Raw genomic sequence first — 22,082 nt, 5'->3', positions numbered from 1 at the left:
TTACTTCAGTCTTATACGTGTCTCTGCTGTGGTTGTCTCTCGTCTGACTGTGGTTGTCTCTCGTCTTGTGAGGTTATCTGTGACTCCCATTTCCTCTGTCTCTGTGTGTCTTACTGCAGCTGTTCATTTTAAGCATATCATCCTGAGAGTTGTTTTGGGGACAATGAAAGTTCTCAAAATCTCACCATTTCTCAGTGGTCAGAAAAGCTCCCAGGAAAACTGACAAGAAACAGAAAAGAAAATAGTGTCATTTTGTTTTATAAAACAGTGAGCAGGTGAAAGTCTCTTCAGTTTTAACATGGGATAGAGACCATTTAATTATAAACTTAAGTATTTGGTTTAGTTTTCACTGTTTGTTCATAGCTTCTCATTCTTAAAGGCACAGGTCATAGAATCCTGCAGAATATCACAGATTTAGAGAACATGGATTTAGAAAGATTCGTCATCTGCTGTTTGTCTGACAAGAATTTGTACTTCTACTTTGCCCAAAAATTTGAAGAGCATTTCGTGAAGAAGTTGCAAATTCAAAAGCGACCCTCCTCCCCATTAGGAAGCGTAAAAAAGTCCCTACCTTTGCGGTAAAGTCCCCACCTTTGTGGTATAGTCTCTGTAGGTAAATTCAAGAATGAACAAGAGTGTTCTGAAAAAGAAGAAAAAAAGCAAAATTCTCATCATGTCGTATTATGTGCTGCAGACTTAAAACACAACACCACTACATGATGTATGGGACTGAGCCAAGGAAAAATGTAACGTACAGTTCACCAAGGTTTCAGCAACTGTGATTGGGCCACCAGGCTCCGCTGTTAATCTAAAATCAGATTCCCCCTTCAATTGCAGTGTTTTAAACAATGACAACTACCAGACTTGTATGGTCAGTGTAATCCAGAACTTGCTCATTATGTGTTCTCTCTTTGAATCTAATCCATACAGGCACTGCACCTGATGAATACAGTGATGATGATAATGAATTTTTTGACGCTATAGAAGACTCGCCCAGTTTTACGACTACAGTACAGTTGCCCTCATCTCATATCAAGGGTCACAGGTAGATTTCAGCAATAATTTTCTCCACTCTCATAGTCATACCTCTTCATTTTTCCATCATAAATCAGTGCATATTACATACGCAGTTTGACTCTGCATGGTCATATTTACTATTCAAGGTGAAAACTTCATTTAGTACACAAGCTTCAGAAGGACTCCACACAAGCAGCATACAAGCAAAGTAGTGTAAAACTTTGAGTCTGATTATCTGTCCCCCTGGCGCAATCTACCCAAAGACCATATATATGAACATGTATTCTCTAAGTGTAGAAACCTGAACACTTTGATGACCACCATGCACATAGTCTACTGAAACCAACCGTACGTTTTCATCACTTCATGACTTTCAGCACCAAGTGAAACCCTCTTAACGACCCTGTGACTTACTTAATTATTCACTTAATTATTCTTTGTAGCCGTCATCAGCAGGATTTGTTCCAGCACTTGATTGAAATTAAAATATAAGAGAGAAAATAATCAGTGAATGTCAAGTTAAAAGCACATAATCTGCTCAATAAACCGTTACTAATAATGGACAGTGAAAGAAATTGCCTAACTCTGATTTGATAATTCCATGAAGTACACACACACACACACACACACACACACACACACACCCATGCATACATGTATACAGACAAACACGACCAAAAAACATTCATACATATTAATCATCTGTTATATATATATCATTGGCAATGTTGCTGGTTCCTAATATGATGTTTTGTACGATGCGGCAGGCGTACAGACAGTGGTGCTAGTGCAACCAGTATAGCCAGCAGTGAAGGTGCAGCTCCTAAATACGACGATCTCAGCAGTACAGATGATGAAATGTCAACAGACCGATCAGAACGCGGCAATCTTATAACAATAAAGACACAGGGACCACTTCAAAGAAGTGGCTCTGAACACAGTGTAAGTTTCTGCTTATTTCGGTTCTTAGTGTAACATAAATTTAAATTTTTATTAGCTCCTAACATTTTGCTTTCTAAGCTAGTGACGTACTGTTGATCCACAACTTACTGTTATTTTTGACTGAAACAAGTTTTATTTAGCTTATATTGATATGAAGCCAAATCAAATATCTAAGAAGTTAGAGGGCCCGTTGTTCCCATTTTAAATGAATGGTCAATGTACTCGTTTTGCTATAAAAGCTGCATAAGTGGTGCTTTTGTGTTAGTGCCATGTTAAATATAGCAACTTAATTATTGTGTCTGATGACTCAAACGATACCCCTCAGACTGATAATTAATGCTACATGCAATTGTTATATGAGACAGTATCATGTGTGATCATCTAAAATTTGTACAAATAATCATAAATTCTGTGTGCAGAGACAAAAACCATCGGATTTGCTGGTTTACAGAAGGGCATTGTTAAATTGGTGAGAAATTGGTTTTCAACCTGTGTTTTTTTGCTTTCACAGAAACCTATCTAGATTGCCCTTTTCCAGACATGCTTAAGTTAAATCCAATGGTTTTTCTATGGAATGGATAAATTAAATTTTAATTGAATGGTGGAACTGTTTTCATCTCCTACTTAAAACATTAATTTACTCTAAATTATGTATATATATAAACGTGTACTATCACTAGGATCCAGCAGTAAAATGTATAGTAACAATATATTTCACATCATCACAGACAGACACAATCTCTGTGCGTCTATTTTGTTCTTCAAAATACATTCTCACCCTTTTTTCCAATAAGTTGGTCTGACTCTGCCACACAAAAGAGTAAGGCTGGGTCAAGATGGACTTAAATGTGTCCACAACATTCTTAAAAGTGAAGCAGGTCTCTAAGATAGCGTGATATTTTCCCGTAACAGAAGAGACTTACTTATTAAATAATGCATTCTCCTAAAGATGCTGCCCTCCGTAGTCACACAGTGTTATGTCAATGACTCAGACTTCCATACTTATCCTGTTTATGGGCTTATCCTTTGATTTGACAGAATCTGTCTGATGGAAGCAGTAAAGGAAGCAGCAAATCTAGCCAGTCCAGTTCTCCAGTACAGCGTAAAGGACGGAAAAGACGTAAAACCATCCAGGAGAAGCCTAACATGAGCCTTAATTTATGGAGCATCATGAAGAACTGTATAGGCAAAGAACTTTCTAAGATTCCAATGCCGGTAATGTTATATTTTAATGGCTTTGTGTTTCACAACAATTACAGTCTTTTCCTCTGAGTCCTGTGGCAGGTTTTCTTTCTCCGATTGTGTGTGTTCTTGCTCCTAAAGGTTCAAACAGTCATTGTAGGCACACAAAAGGAGATCACATGACTGAATTTAACTTCACCTTTGACCCCTGACTCCTACATGGCAGAACATTGTAGATTGTGCTTCGATTTGAATGTATTGTTCAGTGAAACGCAGTGTTTGTTTCAAAGTTCAATTCCATTCTTACTTTGTCTTATCAGTTTTGTTCTATTGTTTTTCATGGTCATATGTTCTCAATTTCTCTAGAGAAGCAAAATAATTTGATCGCCACCATAGTTTTCACCTTGAATGAACGTATAAACATGTTTGTTTCAATTCCTTGTCTCCCCCTCATATAAGTTAATGTGTATTATTACTGTCACCCACACATGTTATGAACCGTTTCAAGTCATTTCACCCATGCTTATCAGGAGTTCAAACCAAGCGAAGAAAATCTCTGACTTGATTAAATCCAGACCATTCAGAAGAAGCAATGTCAGTTTTCAATTTCACCTCGAAAATTGCATCCCTTTGTAAATGTCAACGGGAAATGAACTTGTAATTGCTGTTCCAGTACAGAGCCTCATTTTGAAGCTTTTACTGTCAATGTTTCCATGTATGAAACACAGGTCAGGTTCAAAAACACCAAGTACGGTTATTGCTGTCATAAAGTTCATTATTCCAGTTGATAACTGCAGACTGACTTTCACACCTAATAGCATATTAAATTGAGTGGATGTAGAATTCTGAACCACTTTTTAGCCCTGAAGTGCAATAAATACTGACAATAATGTTATGATGATATGGAAATGTGTCTGATACCTGTCCACTATTAACCCTTTGAGCGCTGTAATTTTCTCCCGCCAAAATTTTAGTGCAAAATTTTACCAATTTTTATGAATTTTTCTGTAATATTTTGATAATTTTGGACCAAATGGACATCACATTTCATTGGCTACAGTTTTTTATCAAAATTTTGGCAAAAATATGAAAAAAATTGACTGGGGTATATTTTGTAAAAGTGACATAAATTGACTTTGGCGCTCAAAGGGTTAAAGTGCCTCATGACTATAAAATTGACAGAGAAGTGCACTGAAGTACTGTAGTTTCTAAGATAAAATCCCAATGTTGAGTGGGAAATTTACAGAATTGTATTTCTCAATGGCAGTGATATAATGGTTTCGCTGTGATATTATCCTTAGCGAGCAATTTTTCCTGTGTGATACATGTATAGATGTAACATTTGTCTCAAACTGATAAAGAATGCAGATCTAGTAATCTGCAGCAAATTTCTTGAAATGGCACTGTCGAGAAAGCACTGGAGAAACCATGCAATACTTGTGCTGGTCATACAAAAGGAATGTAATGAGAAACTGTTATGTGAGAAATTATATTGTTATATCATTGTCATCACAGTTGTGGGAAAATGTACACAGGAATTCCTGACCACCGCACTTGCTATCAGCAGAGCTCTGTTATCAGTATTAGCGGACCTGTAGGGAATTTAATATCTTATCTTCAGTTTTAACCAAATTCAAATTTATGAAAATTAATTATTCTTGCCATATTAAGATGGACATTGTAACAGTGTAAATGCATCTTTAAGCCCACACAACAGTTCTGTGGCTTTGAAACCCCAAAGTCCTATCATCATAAACTAGCAACAACATCAATATTTTATACAATGTGACACTGGCAATATAAAAACATGTTGTAATCTTATATCCAGTATTTGAAAGAAGTGATAGTGTAATAGATAGGATTGTAAATATCAACACTGTGATAACAGCTGTAAGCAAAATATACTGGTAGCATAAAATATATTTGGCATTGTGTTCTTGTGTAAGGACTAATTGCTTGGAAACAGGTATTCCTTTTTTTAAGCATCCAAAATTCTCATTTATTGCAAACAAACAGATTCAACCTGAAATTGTTCGCTATGTGAAAGTCTGAGAATTTTGCTGTGGTTTTTATTGACAGTATTTCTCCATGTCATTTTATTAAATTTTGGCTGATTTTGTTCCCTACCAGTACATTAAGAACTGAATTTACCTCATTTTTTCATGTGCTGCAATCCACGATATATTAAATCCAAAACAGTTCACAATGTCTTGTTGAGATAAAACTGATATTACGTTTAGAAAGCTGACAATGTAATGGGAGACTGGAGTAGAGAATATCCAATATTGTATAATGGCTGTATCAGTGATACACATATACGTGTAATGCTTGAAGTGTATATTGGAAACTAATGTGACGATTTCAATAATTTGGTTATTTTGAGGTAGTCATATATTCTTGTTGTCTGCCACGACAGGTGAACTTTAATGAACCCCTATCAATGTTACAAAGATTAACAGAAGACTTTGAGTACTCCGAGACTCTGGATAAGGCAGCGGCATGCGAAGATTCGTGTGAGCAGTTAGCTTACGTTGCAGCATTTACAGTCTCCTCGTACGCCAACACTACCAACAGGACAGGCAAACCGTTCAATCCCTTGTTGGGTGAAACGTACGAGTGCGACAGGACTGATGATATGGGATGGAGATCAATAGCAGAGCAGGTACAGTGGTGTCATATTACGTTGAATTGTGGTATTAAGCTCCTGTCATCACCCTGTCAAAAGGATAATAGCTGTAACATTTCATAATACATACAATGTTCGTATTCCAGGAAACAAATTCATTTTCTTCTTACGCTTTGAGTGTCTTGAAACGCAACGTATTAGCCTTGGCAACACACATGCATTGTATGCAATGTGCTTTTACATATTGTTTACAAATAAAACACTAGTCTGGACTAAAACACAGTTGACAACAAGAATATTTGATATTATACAACAGGCTAGCTGTGATTACAAGTTTAAACCTTTTCCTTCCATGATCCAGACTGTATCACTTCCCAATCTGCCAAGTCAGTAAAAAGCAATATAGAGCATAAAACATGACGTATTTTCACCCGCTTGGCTTGGTCTGTTATAGCAGCTTCAGTCTACAAAATCATCTTTACATGGTCTATGTATTCAGGGGCCTTCAAATGTTCAAATTTTGTTGAAGTGCACCATATGTTGTGCTTCACTAGTTTTACCCAATTTGATCCGACGTTGACCTATGAACTTGGCAGGATAAGGGGTAAACCTGCCATTTTGACATGATTTTGTGAGGACAAGGAGAAAATGTTGTTAACAGACAGAATAGAAATATTGGAAATTAAGTTGAAAATTACAGCTAATTGAGCTTTTGCCAATGGAACTTTTTCTTTTATTTTATAGCTAACCTCATAAAAATGATAGGACATTTGGTTCATCTCCTAACATTGTGTGAATATGTAGAACCAGTGACAGTCTCTAAACCTCCCGTCTGTGTGCTTTAAATAGCAACCACAAAGACTGACTAATCTGTTCAGACACGACACATGATAATTACTTAGAATTGTCACGTGTGATCATTGTGTAGTCCTGTTTTGATATTTTCTGTTCACCTGTTTAATTTTTCTGATCCACAGACCTGTATGGAAACTGTTGTGTGCTCAGTGAATAGTATGTTTTATTGTCTCTGAAAATATTTGTCTATTATAAAATTGGTAGATTCTACTATGAAATGGACAGATATGAGAATATTACACTTGTCAAAACACTTTAAACAGTGTGTTGCAGCCAGGAATTTTAAACCAGGGGACACTGTCTCCCACTACCGTTTATTTTTGGGGACATTTTGCACAATTTGGGGACAACATGCAGTTGTCAATCAAATTTTGTGTTATTTTATTATAAATTAGTTTCACAAAACAAAATTCAAGCTATGCTTAATTGCAGCTAATTATAACAGTATACCATATCTGCCTCCAATCAGAGCTCAATCGGACTACAACCAAGTGCAGTGTTTTATTTATTTTTAATCACAGCTTCGAAAGTATATAAATATATGCCTCAAAATAATCATGCAAAACAAAGGCCATCGTCAGTAACAGATATTACTTGCAGACACCCATTGAACACAGTCTTGCTGCAACACTGCTTCAAACCTAAAACTATGCATAAGTCTATGTGGTTGTTTGGAAGCAATAACACAGATACGTTCTTCACTTTATGCAATCTTTGTCTTTCTTCAAGAATAGAAATTGTAATTCTACCTGTTTAACGTGTTGGTGTATTTGAATGTTTTGCCATACATAATACATAATATTAGGACAAAGGAAAAATGATGAGGATGATAATTGTAATGCTGATGATGATGATGATGATGATGATGATAATGATGGTGATAATTATTATTCTGATGATGATGATAATAGTGCTGGTGATGATGATGATGATGATGATGATGATGATGATGATGATGATGTTGATTGTATGTTTGTTTGTTGATGATTGATAACTGCAGAATTGACCAACTCTAGTCAGGGAAGTCAGATGAGAACAGCTCTATAAAGTTCAGATTCCTGTTAAAGCTCCATAAGCTGTATCTTTTGGCTATTTTTTCAGAACTTTTGTTTTTTGGTTTCCCTACGCTTTCTGCATTGCATCCCTAAACTGTAATTTAATGCCAAGTATTTAGCATATCAACACAACCTATATGAGTATAATCTACATTGTTATTGTTGAAAATTGTATTCAAGTCTGGACTAGAATTCATTTGTAAACAATAAACAATGATCACTACACACATACAAGCTGTGTTGACAAAAAGAATACTCGAAATTCAGCATGACATATGGATTAGGGTCAGACACGGTAGTGTATATACAGAAGCAGAATACTGAAAAACTTGCCATAAGTTACAGCTTATGTCCCTTTAACTTTGATCTTTTACTTGTGACAGCCATGTTATGTTTTAATCACATTGACAGGTAAGCCACCATCCACCAGCAGCATCACAATACTGTGAGAGCAAAGAGTGGGAGTGTTGGCAAGAATTTACAATGACTAGCAAGTTCCGTGGCAAATACCTTCTGATCATTCCACAAGGTATAGCCCATCTCAGATTTAAAAAGACTGGCAACCACTACACATGGAGGAAGGTCACTTCCACTGTACATAACATTATTGTGGGAAAACTCTGGGTTGATCAGGTGGGTACCATTCTTTCCTCTTGTTTTTGTATCGTTTTTCAGAGACGTTAGGGGAGTATATGGTGATTTTTGTGGAATTTCAGGTTGTGCTGTATTTTGTTAGGATATTGGTAACGAGTCAATGATTTTGGAACTGTTGTTACTTTCAATGTACTCACCTCTGCTATGACTGCAAGTATACATAATGATGAGAGCTATGTTCAAATGACATGGAATTTTCGTGGTATACTGCCCTCAACCAAAACTGTGTCAGGATCTTCTGTTTATAGGACTTTTTTCATAGCAGTATTACTATTAAAAGACCACTGGTAGTATTTGACTCTGACCATGCTTTCATTCAGCTAGATCATGTAAGACACGGGATAGTCACGCAGTTGATAATATTTATCAGCACAGTACATAGGTACAAAAGAAATGATTCGTGGACGGTAGACTGAATTTTTTAGCGATAAAGTTCCCAGACTACAATGCCTTTCTCACTTTCTTCACAGTAGTTGATTAGGTACAGGCAATGACATTAGGGTTTGCATTACAGTTAGGCTTTGTGAATACTTTTTGTGTTAGCTCACACACTCAGTATGCACGTACCTTAATACCACCACATTCTATGATGCAAGAATTTGCAACAGCTCAGCAAACATGATCTAGCTAAGAGCAAGGTTCTATTGTCACAAAGCTTCAAAGATAACACCTCTGGAGTTGAATTAATGGTGTTACTTTGTTCTTTCAGTCTGGCGATATGGACATCTTCAACCACAAAACGAAAGATAACTGTCATCTGAAATATGCCGCTTACAGCTATTTCTCAAGGGATATTCCAAGAAAGGTACGTAAACATACAAATAAAAATAGTCTCTTTCCAATGTACAATATTGTCAGTCATCCAAACTTACGTAATATTGACGGTGTTCCTTCAAGTTATGTGCCCATCACATCACAGTTTTTGGTTGAGGTGGTTCAGGTTGCAAGTTGTTGAATGGAGGGGATGCTTGTTCAGTCTTCTGAGTGTGAATGTCTTGAACCACAGTATGCAGGCATCTTACTATCTGGTGACCACCTGCTAGTGATTTCTGCATTCCCTTGCAGACTGTAAAGTCACTGTGACCTGGCAATTGTGCTTTTCAGGCCACATGAAGTTGCAAGGAAAACTGCAGGCGTATTAAAAATCAGTGGGGAATGTGAGTTTTGGTCAGGCACATCCAACTGTATTTTTCACCTGATGTGAATATTCATGACTATAGCGGCCACAATATGTTATACGTGTATTCAAAAATGTCAAGCTGGAGTGGAGTATTATCTGGGTGCTTACAGAAAAAGCAAGACTGTTATTCAAATGGTATCAATGATTGTACCATGTGTGTTGTGGTCCATACATTCGTATCATAGAGTCTTTGGAGAAGACTACAGCCTCAACAGTTTTCAGTAATGAAGCTAGGCCAATTTTTAAGAAACCAGGATTGAAGGATTGATGTTGCATGGGTCTCGAAACTGAAAGATTTAAAACTTTGTCTCAATTAAGTTTCCTGAAAGAAGCTTTGAACCATTTTCTGCCATAATCAAGGGTCAAATTCTGGGGTTTCTGTGCTAATTTAGCATTAAAGAAACAAAATGAAGTGAAATTTGCCAACAACATTTGAAATTCAAAATGGCCTCTACCGATGTCTTATGTTAAATTAAGCGTGTAAAGCTCTGAAATGATTCCACACAAAACAGCTCAGTATTGTGAAAATGTGAGAGTCACAATATGTGTCTCTGAGGCACATTCTACCTCAACCCTTTCATCGCTGTGGATTCATCCAAACCCATTGTTATGAATGGTGATTATGGACCTAAATACAGGGAATTAGGGTGAACAGGTTAGGTTAAATGAGCAGTGAGAGTAAGATGAGAGCTACTGTTTCAGTAGTTGACATAATGACCTGCTGTGTACTTTACAGGTAACTGGAGTTGTGACTGATGTCAATGGTACTGCAAAGTATGTGGTTTCCGGCACCTGGGATAAGAAACTTGAAGCTGCCAAGATTTTACAGGGGGGTGAAAGACCCAGCTCAGGGGGCAAAGAAAAACAGCAAGTTTACCAGACTGGACCGCCCAGGCTACTCTGGCATCGAAACTACCCACCGTAAGTTGAATGCCACTGATCGCTGATATTGCATGGAAATTTTCTCATGATAATAAACAATTTGGTATGATAATATGACAAAACACTCTTCAAATCCGTTGGACTGAGCTTGCTTACAAATGTGATTTGTCCTATCATCTGAGTTTGTCTTGTCTTTGTGAAAATTTAAAACTTAGATTTTTTAAAAATTAACGGAATGAACGTATAGAATGGTTGGCATTTTTAATTTTGAATATCAGTAAATTTGAAAAAATTGTTCTTAACTAATCTAAAAATCTTGATTTTACGATAGAATCCCGCAAACCCCAGAAAAAAGAATGTGCCACTATTTATAGCACAACATAGTGTTTTTGATAGCAAAGTTGATAAATCGCTGTCAACATCTGCTGCAATGTTCCAATCTCCATAAGCAAACACTCATTATTAAGCAGTTTGACGCACCATAAGCCACTAATCGAAGTTCTTCAATGTTTTTTCAGGGCAATAAGAACTTCGCATCCCATATTGATAGGAACTCATCAACTTTACTTTCCTGAAAATTGTGTTGCACGCTGTAAAATTTTGTGTTTTGAATTTGTGTGTACTTGGTATATACAGAGTTATGTGATCTGTTCTTTCACATTGTGTTGGGACTTTGTAAGTTCGATCAGTGTGTACATAATCTATGTACTGTTCCACAATCTTTGTCGTACCTGGCCAGGGTGTCATGTGCATTCAAGTGGTATCCTATGTTCAATACAGTGAACATGAACAATGGAGAATTTTTCTAGAGAGAAGTAATGGTGTAGAAATATGTCATGATTCATCTTTTCCTCTGAACTTTGCAGCCCTGGAGCAGAGCTCATGTACGGAATGACAGAGATGGCTATAACATTGAATGAGATAGAAGAACACGTGGCACCCACAGATTCCAGACACAGGCCAGACCAGCGGTGCATGGAGGATGGCAAGTGGAACGAAGCAAACCAAATCAAAGTACAACTGGAAGAGAAGCAGCGTGCTAGAAGGCGCAAGCGGGAGTCGGAGGCCTCGGCAGCCGCTGCAGCAGGTATGGCCACCTGTCTTGATTTCCTTCTGTTCCCTCTTTTTATTCGTTTCAGTAAGATGCGTTGTAAATCTCTCTCATGTTGGCAGTACTGAACAAAAGTGAATCATTACCGCTGTGTTGACGGTAAATGATGGGCAGACACGAATGTTGCTAAATCCCACTCCATTTCGCATTGGCCACAACTTGGTTAGTAACGTGCATAGGCTTTTGAAAGTTCTTCTCTCCTTGATCAACCCTTTCACCACCATGGTTTGGCCCAAACCCATTGTTATCAATGGTGAGTGTGGACCTGTTTACAGGGAATTGGGGGTGAACAGGTTAAACCTTATCCAGCCAGGCCTATCTATCACTTACCATCTGCTGAATCAGTGAAAAGTGATATTTTCACCAAAGCGACTCATAATTTCACCTACTTAGCATTATATGTCGTAGCAGGTCAAATCGGTAAACATCGCATTTACAATATCTATGTTTTCTGGAGCCCGAAAAGTCTTTGTTTTATAACGTGCAGTTTCTTCAACATGTTATATGTCTCACTGATATTAACCAAGTTACTTGTTGGTGACATGTAAACTTGAAAGGGTAAGGGTTGAAGGAATGTGATCAGCTTGACTTGCAGTAACCAATCACTGATTTTCCCATGGGCAGCCACATTAAAAAAAGTGCGTGGCCAATTCTACGTTGTAGAAGTGGCGTTTCATATAGGAAGAGGTGCAGATTTGTAGTGACAAAGTAACTTTAGCCCTTTCACCACCATGGTTTGGTCCAAACCCATTGTTATCAATAATGAGTGTGGGCCTGTTTATTAGGAATTGGGGGGTGAGTAGTTTAATGATGCAGGCTGGTGAAGACTTGTGTGTGTAATCTGGTATTGCAATATGTGAAAACCTATAGATAACCTGTAGATGGTAAATTATGGACGCTCATACATTGACATCATGCAACATTGATTGAAGCATCTCGCAGTTTTGCCTCCCAGATTACAGGATATGTTTAGCAAACTTTGAAAAGAGTCTTTGACCCTGGTTAACATGTATTTCTGTTGAACTTCAGGTGATATGCTTGTTGTAAGCAAGGTCAAGTTTAAAGAAGTGGTTCTGTGACTCTAAACGATGAAATTCTCTCCACATTAGCTTTTCTAAATCCCCTCTGCTATCCCCTCCCTCTTTATCTCAGTCATATACACACCCTGATCACCCAGTCTCTTATTCTGTGTAATACCACACAGAGACCTGGCCGGGTATCATGATCTTACCATTTTGTTGTTTTCCTCCCTAGGTAAAGTGTATGAAGGTTACAAACCAGTGTGGTTTGAGAAGAAGCAAGATTCCTTGACGAAATCAATGATCTATACTTACAATGGAGATTACTGGGAGTGCAAAGACAAACAGGACTGGTCTCGTTGCTTGGACATCTTTACCACATAGACTCACCCGTCTTCTACTCCTGGAGTGTTTATTGGACATTGAACCATGCCTTCACACAGTGGTTTGAGAATCTGCTTCGAGAAAGTGGTGCTTGAAATTTTTTTGTATGTGAATTTTTAATCACATAGGTGTTGTGCGGGAAAAGCCCAATTCTGGGATCTTTATCGTTTTGCGAGGGATTAATGAAAAAAAAAGTTAAAAATAACTTTTGAATTCAAGAGACACTCTGAATACTCTGGTTTTTACATAATTATGCAACAGAACTTCACTTTCTTGTAGAAAGTGGACTAATATTGTGCAAGGCAAGGAGCAAGCTTCCTGTTATTCTCAAAGCAAGACTCTTGCCCAGGTATCACGTGCTGTTTATGACCTCTTGGTGTATTGCAATGCAATGTAGTATGTGTGATTGAAAAAGTTGTGATTACATGACCTTACCGTCTTTGTTTTTTGTAAAAATATCAATTTCAACCAGAAACTGTAGAATGGAACATAAAGGGTGTTTTTTTACTGTCTTTGAACTAGTTCTGTCATTTTCACTTAAGGTAGAATGCGCCTCAGGGACTTATACTTTGACACTCTCACTTTACAATTCTTTTCTGATCTACCACTTGTGGGGGTTCATTTTAAAGTTTTTGGTGCAAGAAAACTTTTCACTGTCTTAGTTTTTTGAAATTTGAAAATTTTATTTCTCTCCATAGAGTTAACACAGAGACGGCGGCCATTTTGAATTTCAAATATCGGTATTGGGGTCATTTGTTTTCCCTAGTACAAAAATTTGCACGGTGACCTCTGATTTTCTTGATTTTGAAAGAGAGTGGTTTAAAGAATCCTTGAGAAAAGTTAGAGCAAAAGTTTAAGTCTTTCATTTTCAAGGCGCAAACTACCTTAAACAAAAAAACTACACAAAGTCAATCCAGCATAGCCAATCCAGCATTTTGGGCTTCCGGCATGAGCAGGTAGCACTTACATTTTCCACAGAGATATAATGTTATCGATTATGAATGATCATAAAAAAAATGATAGAAATGTATGTTGCCACCTGGCATTCACCTTATCATTTGCATTTGATTTTCCTTTTGTGACAATATTTATAAGCCACAGATGTCAAGCCAACTCCCCAGACACTGCAGATCATTGTCGAGGAAAAATTTTTCATTGTTGATATTTACAATACAAACTCAATAGGAAAAGAGGTGTGTGTATGTATGCGTGTGTGTGTATGTATGGGTGTGTGTGTGTGTGTGTGTGTGTGTGTGTACCAGTCTCCCAGCATGTAGCAGTACTACCATCGTGAGATCTTACATTGTTTATTTGTTTAGGGAGGGGGGTTTAATTCCAATACATTCTGAGATTTTGTAGATTGTCTGTTATCGAGAAGAGATCAATGAAATGACTGAGTATTCAAAATGTGATGTTAATAATTGACCTAGGTGCAATACCAGCCAAATTACTGGCTTCTGTATGTTTTTGTTGGTTTTATTGAAGAAGAGAAAATGTTTATTTAGATTTAGTTTAAGTGACAGAAAGGTAAAGTACGAAAGGCAAAAGAATACAATTAGAAATAATTAACTGTAGCGTAGAATTCTGATTAAGTGACTTTCAGAGTTCAGTTGAAGTGTAACATGGCACAGCAGCTCGATACTCTCTGAACTTGGGAAGGGGGATATGCAAATTATGCTAATTGTTGGATCAAGTGGAGTCAAGGAGATGACCTCAAAGTGGCCGGTGAGTGAGAAACAGACCCAGGTTGTTGAACTGTTCATAGATGAGGGAGTAGATGTTGATGTTTTCTTAAATTGTCCATATTTTACATCAAAGAGGGTGTGTTTTCTACTGTGATGCTTTAGGATTTAATAATATTATACAGAAATGGCTGGCAAATTGAAGGGTATGCTTACAGGCACAGTGCAGGACCAGACTTCAAGGAACATCTTACAACAAATTCATTTTGTTGCCAGTAAGCAATCATTGGCTTTGCTTGATCCAAAATATTTCCAGTTTTCTTGAACAATAGCAAAATTTTCAACTTTAGAGCTTCGGCCTTCCTTCAGTGTGAATTTTGTAAAATGTTTTACATTCTTGTAGGAAAGTACGCTGTATGAAGTACAAAGCAACAAAGAATGGTTTTTTTTTAAGCAGTGGATATCAGTAACATTTCCTTCTATGTTTGTCCAGGGCTTACCCTTTCAAAATAATGATTTGGTCTTACTCTTTTGTCTTCATCAATGTGAACGAACCAATAGAGTGGCCAGTGGGAGGTGGCAGGGTTCCATGGGTTATCGTCAGATTCACATCATCAGTATGTCACAATGATGTGCAAGCTTGGCGTGATTTTATGCTGGCAGAAGTGGCGCCGACTTTCACAGTGTCGATCGCCACTGTTTTCCTTCAACTGCATTCATAGTTCCCCGCCAAAAAACATATAATTGAATGATAGAACCAATTGGATAAACTGTTCATCACCTTCCGTTTGAATGGCAACCTACAATCCTGGAAACTCCAAAGACCATGAATGTAAATTTTAAACAGCAAGCAAGTTCTAGTTACAATATTGATATGCTCATTCCCAGTTAACAGATAAATCCTGATTGGATCAGACTGTGATCTGATTGACATGTGATCAGATTATGCTCATTCAAGGGCCTGGGCTGTGTAAACCATACCCAATGCTCGAATACCTGGAGTTTTTCAAGATTGAGATATGTACATTTTGAGATGTTTACACTTTTTACAGGTTATTTTGTTTAACTGACTTAACAAATAAGGTTTAGAAGGTCCTACTATCTGCTGCCTCAGATGCCCAAAAAATATAGGTTTGTTGTGGAGATCAACCATATAAGCTTTGAGTGCTTGGTGACTTCTAAGGTTGAAACCAGTTTCATCAGAGATTTTTAAACTATATTACCAGATGACCATGTGTGATTCAAAAAGTGCTGTAATCAGTTAATTTTGATTTTCTTAGCTTTTCTGTGGATTGAACAGGGAGAACATTTTCACCCCATGGTTTTATCAACATATACCCACCTTCTTTATGAAGGGTAGGTGCTCTTATACACAGAAAAATGGGTTGACGAACCGACATCTTAGTTCCAGGTCCCAACGTGTGGTTACACCATAGAGCTCCTTTCATCAATGGGGTATAGACCCCCACATGCAGTAAGAGGGTTGATGTCTCCAAAGAAATCTATAAAAACCTCACATCTGTCTTCAGTGTCTCTGATGTCGCAAAATGGAGATGTACAAGAGCAAGGAGTACAGATCTGAAATCCAGTTTATTCTGTGGCCCAAATCAGTGCTATTGTGTGTGCTGAAATCTGCAAGGTATAAATGTAGAAAAGCTGTGACATTACTGCCAAAGAGTGTGAGTCAAACTTTCAGAAAAAGCCAGTTAGAAGGCAAGCTGTATATTGATGATTGCAAGGATTGAGAGTATTTTTAAATTGTTTGATAGTTCATGGTTCTCCTGACATCAACAGCTCACACGTTTTATTTGAAAAGATTTATCCCTTTATCACCCACCACCATATTTTTTTCCCATTCCGTTGTTATCAGTGGTAGACGTGAATCTGTTTACAGGGAGGCAGGGTGAACAGGTTAAACGATGAAGGATTTAAATTTGTATTTTAAGAAAAGTTTTTTTCTGCTAGTCATGTCAGTGACAGACAAAAAGTATATAATAGCGTACATGATTTCTAAGTTTACAATTTGCATGGGTTATAAATCACTTCACAATGAAAGTCATTCGCTTTATTAAGGAGCTGATCTGTAAAAAATGCAGTTGAAGGAATAGATAAGTTGGCAGGGAGGGAAACAACCATCAAATTATTGAGCATTTGCGTCACAGTGTGAACAAATTGCCTTGAAATGTAAATAATGAAAATAATATCTGCCCTTCAAAAGTTAACAATCTAATTCAGTTAACAATCTTTTTTCAGTGATTACGTGGGTGTCAAGAGTTTTAGGCTAGTATAGGTATCAGTAGCAGGATTTCTGATTCCAGACTTCGATTCAGCAAAGAAAAACGTGGAAAATGTTTGGAATGAAGCTAGCCACTAGTGTTGTATTCAAAATATGCAGATCTGTGTCAATGCAGTGTCAATGTAAATATTTTGTAACTTTTCCACCCCTTAAGATTTTTAGCTATGTTGGTTGAAATAAGAAAACAAAATTGAACAAAGTTAACATGTAGAATTTAGAGGGTGTCACCTTCAAAGAATTCAATCCGCAACTGCGTCTGCACATGTCTATGTTAATTTGAAACTTTCTTTGTCTTTCATGTCTTATGCAAATATTCTAGCATATTGCTTAATTGAAAGTGAACAGAAATATAATAATTGTAAAGTTTGGTAAATTTCAGCAACCCGGGAGCTGTCTCAAGGACACGCATAATTATTAAAACGTGGTGAAAATGTGATTTGATAATTCTCTGTCTTTGATCAAAGGCTCCACACATTGTTACTGGTAGTGATTGTATCTGCCTCCCCTTGAATTCATAGTGAAGTGTAGTGAAAGCTACAAAGTGATTGCACAAGTATTGTTTGATTTCGCAAGATGTATGTTTGAAGTTCATCAGTAGCAGCAAACTTTACCCGAGTGTGGACAGCCTGTGTGAAAACCCCTCCTATTCCCCAACTGTGTTTCTGAAAAAGAAAAAAAATCTTTGGCCATGTCCCATACCTTCATATTGAATCTCCAACTTGACCAACAATATTCGGAATGAATCATTCTAAATTTGGGAAACCCAGGTATCTATAAATTTCCTGTCATCCCCTGTTTATTTGCCCTTTTTGTATTTGATATTCCCTCCCCAGAATGCATGGTGCAGTCCACAACCGTAGGCCAATCAAATGTCAGTACATTGGGCTGGTACCCATATCCATAAACTTTGTGAGAAACCATCACCGCTGTTGCTTCATAGAGTGGTTGACATGCATGACACACCCTTCCTTTTTTTTAGAATTTTTTGGTAAGTTAGTCCATTCTTTTCAAATTATGTTTCAATATAAAGAAAAAAATCACCCCTTGTGCAGGCTTTGCAAGAGACAAAGACTCTTTTTTGGAGGGGAAGTTAGTAACTGGTTCTTGATGAGTTGATGTTATGATGTATCTGTATAAATGAATAAATAAGGAATAAATTGTACTAAGTTGTCTTTCTTGTCTTTATCATTGCTCCCCATCCCCTTCCAAGGTGAAATGTCAACTTTCACTTTCTCCAGGGGGGACTTTGGTGTTTTGGGGGGTCACGATGTTTTTGAAATGCTCACTAGAGGGGATGAGTGTGTTTTAAATCACAACACTGGCTCATACTTGCCTAAAATACATCATATTAGCCACCAATTGCATCATTCAGCGCACCCTTGCGTGTGTGACTTTAATATCAGAGATACATACATATAAGAGATATCTGGATATTTGCGAATGGAGAGTTTTTCAAAGTCTACTAATCATCATGAAATCTGCATTTCATATAAAAAGTGTGAAATTCTTGATCCTTTTCTGTTTTCCCTATGAGAATTCAGCTTAAGGAAGCACGTTTCACAAGACATCGATAAAGTCACACACACATTCACACACATTTTCAAAACTTGGGCGATCAGCCACTTTTTGATGTCCACAAAAAAAATTATACACTGCCTGCCCCCATGCCAAAGAAACTGACTAGTCCCTTTCAGTACTGTGTATTTCATTGCGGGATGAAATAAATCTGGATAAGGTTATACCCTGTACCCAACAAAGCAATGGGCTTTCACCACTAAAACCATATGTAAGCTTGAGTCGCATTGCCATGGGGTCCAGTGGAAGTATTGTTCCATATATGTGTAATATTTCCACATACACTTCAGTAAACAGATTGATGTGGAGAAATGTGTTCACATACTTTCACGTTTCCTCTCCGTAAGTCTGCAAGTACACGAACTTTGATATCCAGTTGATATATTAAGTTTCATACCTGCATTTCCTTCTGATAGAGGGCGATCTTTACTCGGCTTGTCAACATGATGTGTCGATTTACGCGAGAGGATGCAATCGACAATATCCACCAGTATCATGGGCCAAAAGATATTTCTGGTTTCAACAAAATATATTAGTGATTATGAAATATGAATATTAGTAATTATTGTTTGTATTGATCAGAGTTGAGCTTCCTTTTCGCTCTGCAATACTTTAAAAATCACTGCACGGGTTCAACAGGATTAGGACCAAGATTGAGTTTCTTTTCCGCTCTGTAGTACTTGGAAAGTCTCTGAACGAGTACTGATCACATTTGACACAGCCAAGCCATTAAATACGACGGTCCGATACAGTCCCTGCAACTAATAATGTCAAATCCATGCCAAAATTAGTTAGCATTTTTACTGTCATTAATTCCTCTTTACAAATATTAAAGCCGCACTTTTCAATCCCAGGTTCTCGCATTAGTGGAGTTCTCCTCCCAGTCAAACACTTGGCCAGTACAATGTTTGATTTCTATTACATTAATTACACAAACTGATCTCAACCTTTTGTCACATTTTGCTAATCCTGCAAACAGAGTTTATGCAAGCTTTTGATTGACGGTCGGTTCAAATTGCCAACGGTCATTGATTCCCCACCACAAATGCTCGAATTTCCTAAAAAAATGTCTTCCAGTCGCGTTAGACTTTGAATATAACCACAGAGTTCGATCGGCAGCATCTTCGCGCTGACCGCTTGGCAGTCTGTCTGTGTTTTTGCAGCCGGGGAAAACAAAAAAGTGGCATTTTCTGGAGCGTGTGCCCGCATGTTGCCTGTTTGGTGTCCATTTACACGATGAACGCCGCCATAGCTTCACGTCCTTTTAAAGGGAGGCTCTGCCTTTAAATCGTTTCACTTCTAAATTATATATACTATAATTTTACAATTCACCATTACGAATTTCTATTCTGTGATTGCAACTAATTTTTGATAATTGGATCTTCATTTTTTTCAAATTTCTCAAAAATGTTAGGTGCCCTTTAGCTGAATGTTGCAATATTACAAATTACTCATAAAAACATGCAAGTACGTAATTTGAAAGGAAAAGCAGATAAGCTGACATTTACAGATTAAACAGGCATTACTTCATAATCCAATTATCCCAAATTAGTTCCAATCGTGTTAGTTCTGCCTTCCATATTACAATTCAATCTTTCGCTGTTCAAAATCCATTGAACATTACAAAATTTCTATTTAGTTGTAGAACACCACACTAAACTCACGTGGGTGGGTAGGTAGCTATCTGACTAACTACCCCTGACTTTTAACTTTAAAATGAGCTCGCGCAAGTGGTAGACCAGAAAAAGTTTTAGAAAAATTTGAGAGTACAACTATGCATGACTATGTGTCCCTCCAGGCGCATTCTGCCTTTCTAAGGACAGTTTGATAGGAGTGTCCGAGATGACACCAAGACTACAAGTGCTCGTACATCGTGTGAATTAATATAGCGCTCTTCCTTCGAGTTTCTTCACATTGTCGTCTACGTGTAATTCTTAACATCGACAGTTGTACATGTGCCTACGGTAAAAGAAACGACCGATACAAAGCGTCAGTCTCATACAGTGTATAACAAACACGATTGGAACTAATTTGGGATAATTGAATCTTAAAATCTTTCAAATTTCTCAAAACTGTTAGGTGCCCTATAGCTGAATGTTGCAATATTACAAATAACTCATAAAAACGAGCATGTGCTTACAAAGACAAGTGTATGAAGTTACATTTGTAGATTAACTCGACACTACTTCACCATCCAATTATCCCAATCGCCTTAACCATGACATTGTTGAAAACGACGAATATCATGCTAAAATCGAGCTGAAATGTTTTAGATCAGGTGTAAAAGATTTGTTAATAATTGCATATTCTGTGTAATTTAGCTTTATTGCTTTCAGAAGCAGCCTATGGCACTGCATGCTGCTCTTGAAAAATTGCCGTCTTTGTGAAGTATAACATTTAGTAACGGACCACCTGTGATCTACTTCTTATGAAAACTGCCCCGCGTATGTTTGCATGTTCAAGAGTTAACATTGCATCACAGCAGCGTCGCTTCCAATTTGTTCAGATATTTTTATGTTATTACGTCAATGTTACGTGCGAACGTCGTTCATCTATAGGTATCAGTCCTGAGATATACTTCTGAATCGATAACAAGACTTTTAAAGAACAAAATTTGTTGGCAAATCCTGTATTAAAAATTGCTATAACGTTATTGTTACAAGGGATTTCAAAGATCTAGCGATTCAGTTGCTTTGATAGTATTGGTAGAAGTCAAGTTTGGTACCAGTAGAATACAGGAAAGTGTTGGAAGGATCAAAATTGGGTTGCAGGACGGACAGCATTTGCAATGCATAATAAGGCGAGAGGCAGTGTTATCAGTGTATATGTATGTACAGAATTTGGCGAAGAGCAATATTACTCATCACAACCGAGTGAACAAGTTTGCTGATAACTAGAAAGTGATTTGCCTCATTGTTTCCTCTTAGTTTTTTTTTATTTGATTGTGGAGGCTTTTCATCCAAAAAGTGACCTACTCAGCGGTCGTATGATGAAAGAGGTGAATGTGCTTGAATATAAGCTAAAAATCTGCACTAAGCATTTTTTTTTTCGTTTTTGCATGAAATACCGACCCTCTCAATCATATTGGTACCCCAGGCTGCCTGATAAACCAAGGTGCAAAAGTATTACCCGGTAGAGAAGAACATAGGTAATGAACACGTTATCATTACTGTGTTGATAAATATGGCAGTAGATGTTTTGTCGCAGTGAAAATTGTGTCTTGAGGAAAGACAGTCATGGAATAGGAGGGACTCCAAATTGCAGATCGATCAAATGGAATGACTGTGTGCCATTCCAACTCAGATGCTTCATATCCATGCTACACAGAATGGCTCTCTGTCGTGATCGACATGGTGGTAGCATTTTTCAAACTTCTCTTATTTCTTGAAAATTTAGTGAAGTTTTCACGACTAACGATAAAATCACAGCAGTTTTTGTTGCTGTAAGCATAACCAGTTTGCCGGATGCCCTCAAAGTAAGTTTTCAATCTTCTGACTTTCATCATAAAACCTTTTGTGAAAATCAAGCTTTTTGACAGAAATGAGAGTAGTTGGAGCTGTTGATTTGAGAATGTGGAGAAGAAATGGAAACACAGATACAAGAAACATGCCATGCCATTGTT

At 37.4% G+C, this 22,082-nt stretch overlaps 1 protein-coding gene across 5 annotated transcripts in view; it reads left to right on the top strand.

The window, feature by feature from the left end:
* The window catches only part of LOC139144792 (oxysterol-binding protein 1-like), an 88,608-nt gene extending 70,561 nt beyond the window's left edge, over positions 1-18,047 (top strand). For all 5 annotated transcript variants that reach the window (XM_070715564.1, XM_070715563.1, XM_070715566.1 and 2 more), the window contains 9 exons: positions 931-1,045; positions 1,785-1,959; positions 2,998-3,174; positions 5,558-5,803; positions 8,089-8,310; positions 9,041-9,136; positions 10,248-10,432; positions 11,260-11,480; positions 12,759-18,047. In XM_070715564.1, coding sequence (XP_070571665.1) covers positions 931-1,045; positions 1,785-1,959; positions 2,998-3,174; positions 5,558-5,803; positions 8,089-8,310; positions 9,041-9,136; positions 10,248-10,432; positions 11,260-11,480; positions 12,759-12,907 — 1,586 coding nt within the window. In that variant the 3' untranslated portion in view covers positions 12,908-18,047. The remainder of the gene's footprint in view (positions 1-930; positions 1,046-1,784; positions 1,960-2,997; positions 3,175-5,557; positions 5,804-8,088; positions 8,311-9,040; positions 9,137-10,247; positions 10,433-11,259; positions 11,481-12,758) is intronic.
* Positions 18,048-22,082: the final 4,035 nt, after the last annotated feature.

This window comes from Ptychodera flava, chromosome 12, assembly GCF_041260155.1.
Source record: "Ptychodera flava strain L36383 chromosome 12, AS_Pfla_20210202, whole genome shotgun sequence".
Taxonomy (NCBI): Eukaryota; Metazoa; Hemichordata; class Enteropneusta; family Ptychoderidae; genus Ptychodera; species Ptychodera flava.
The sequence above is the reverse complement of the archived record's forward strand: the minus strand, read 5'-3'. Positions and strand labels throughout refer to the sequence as shown.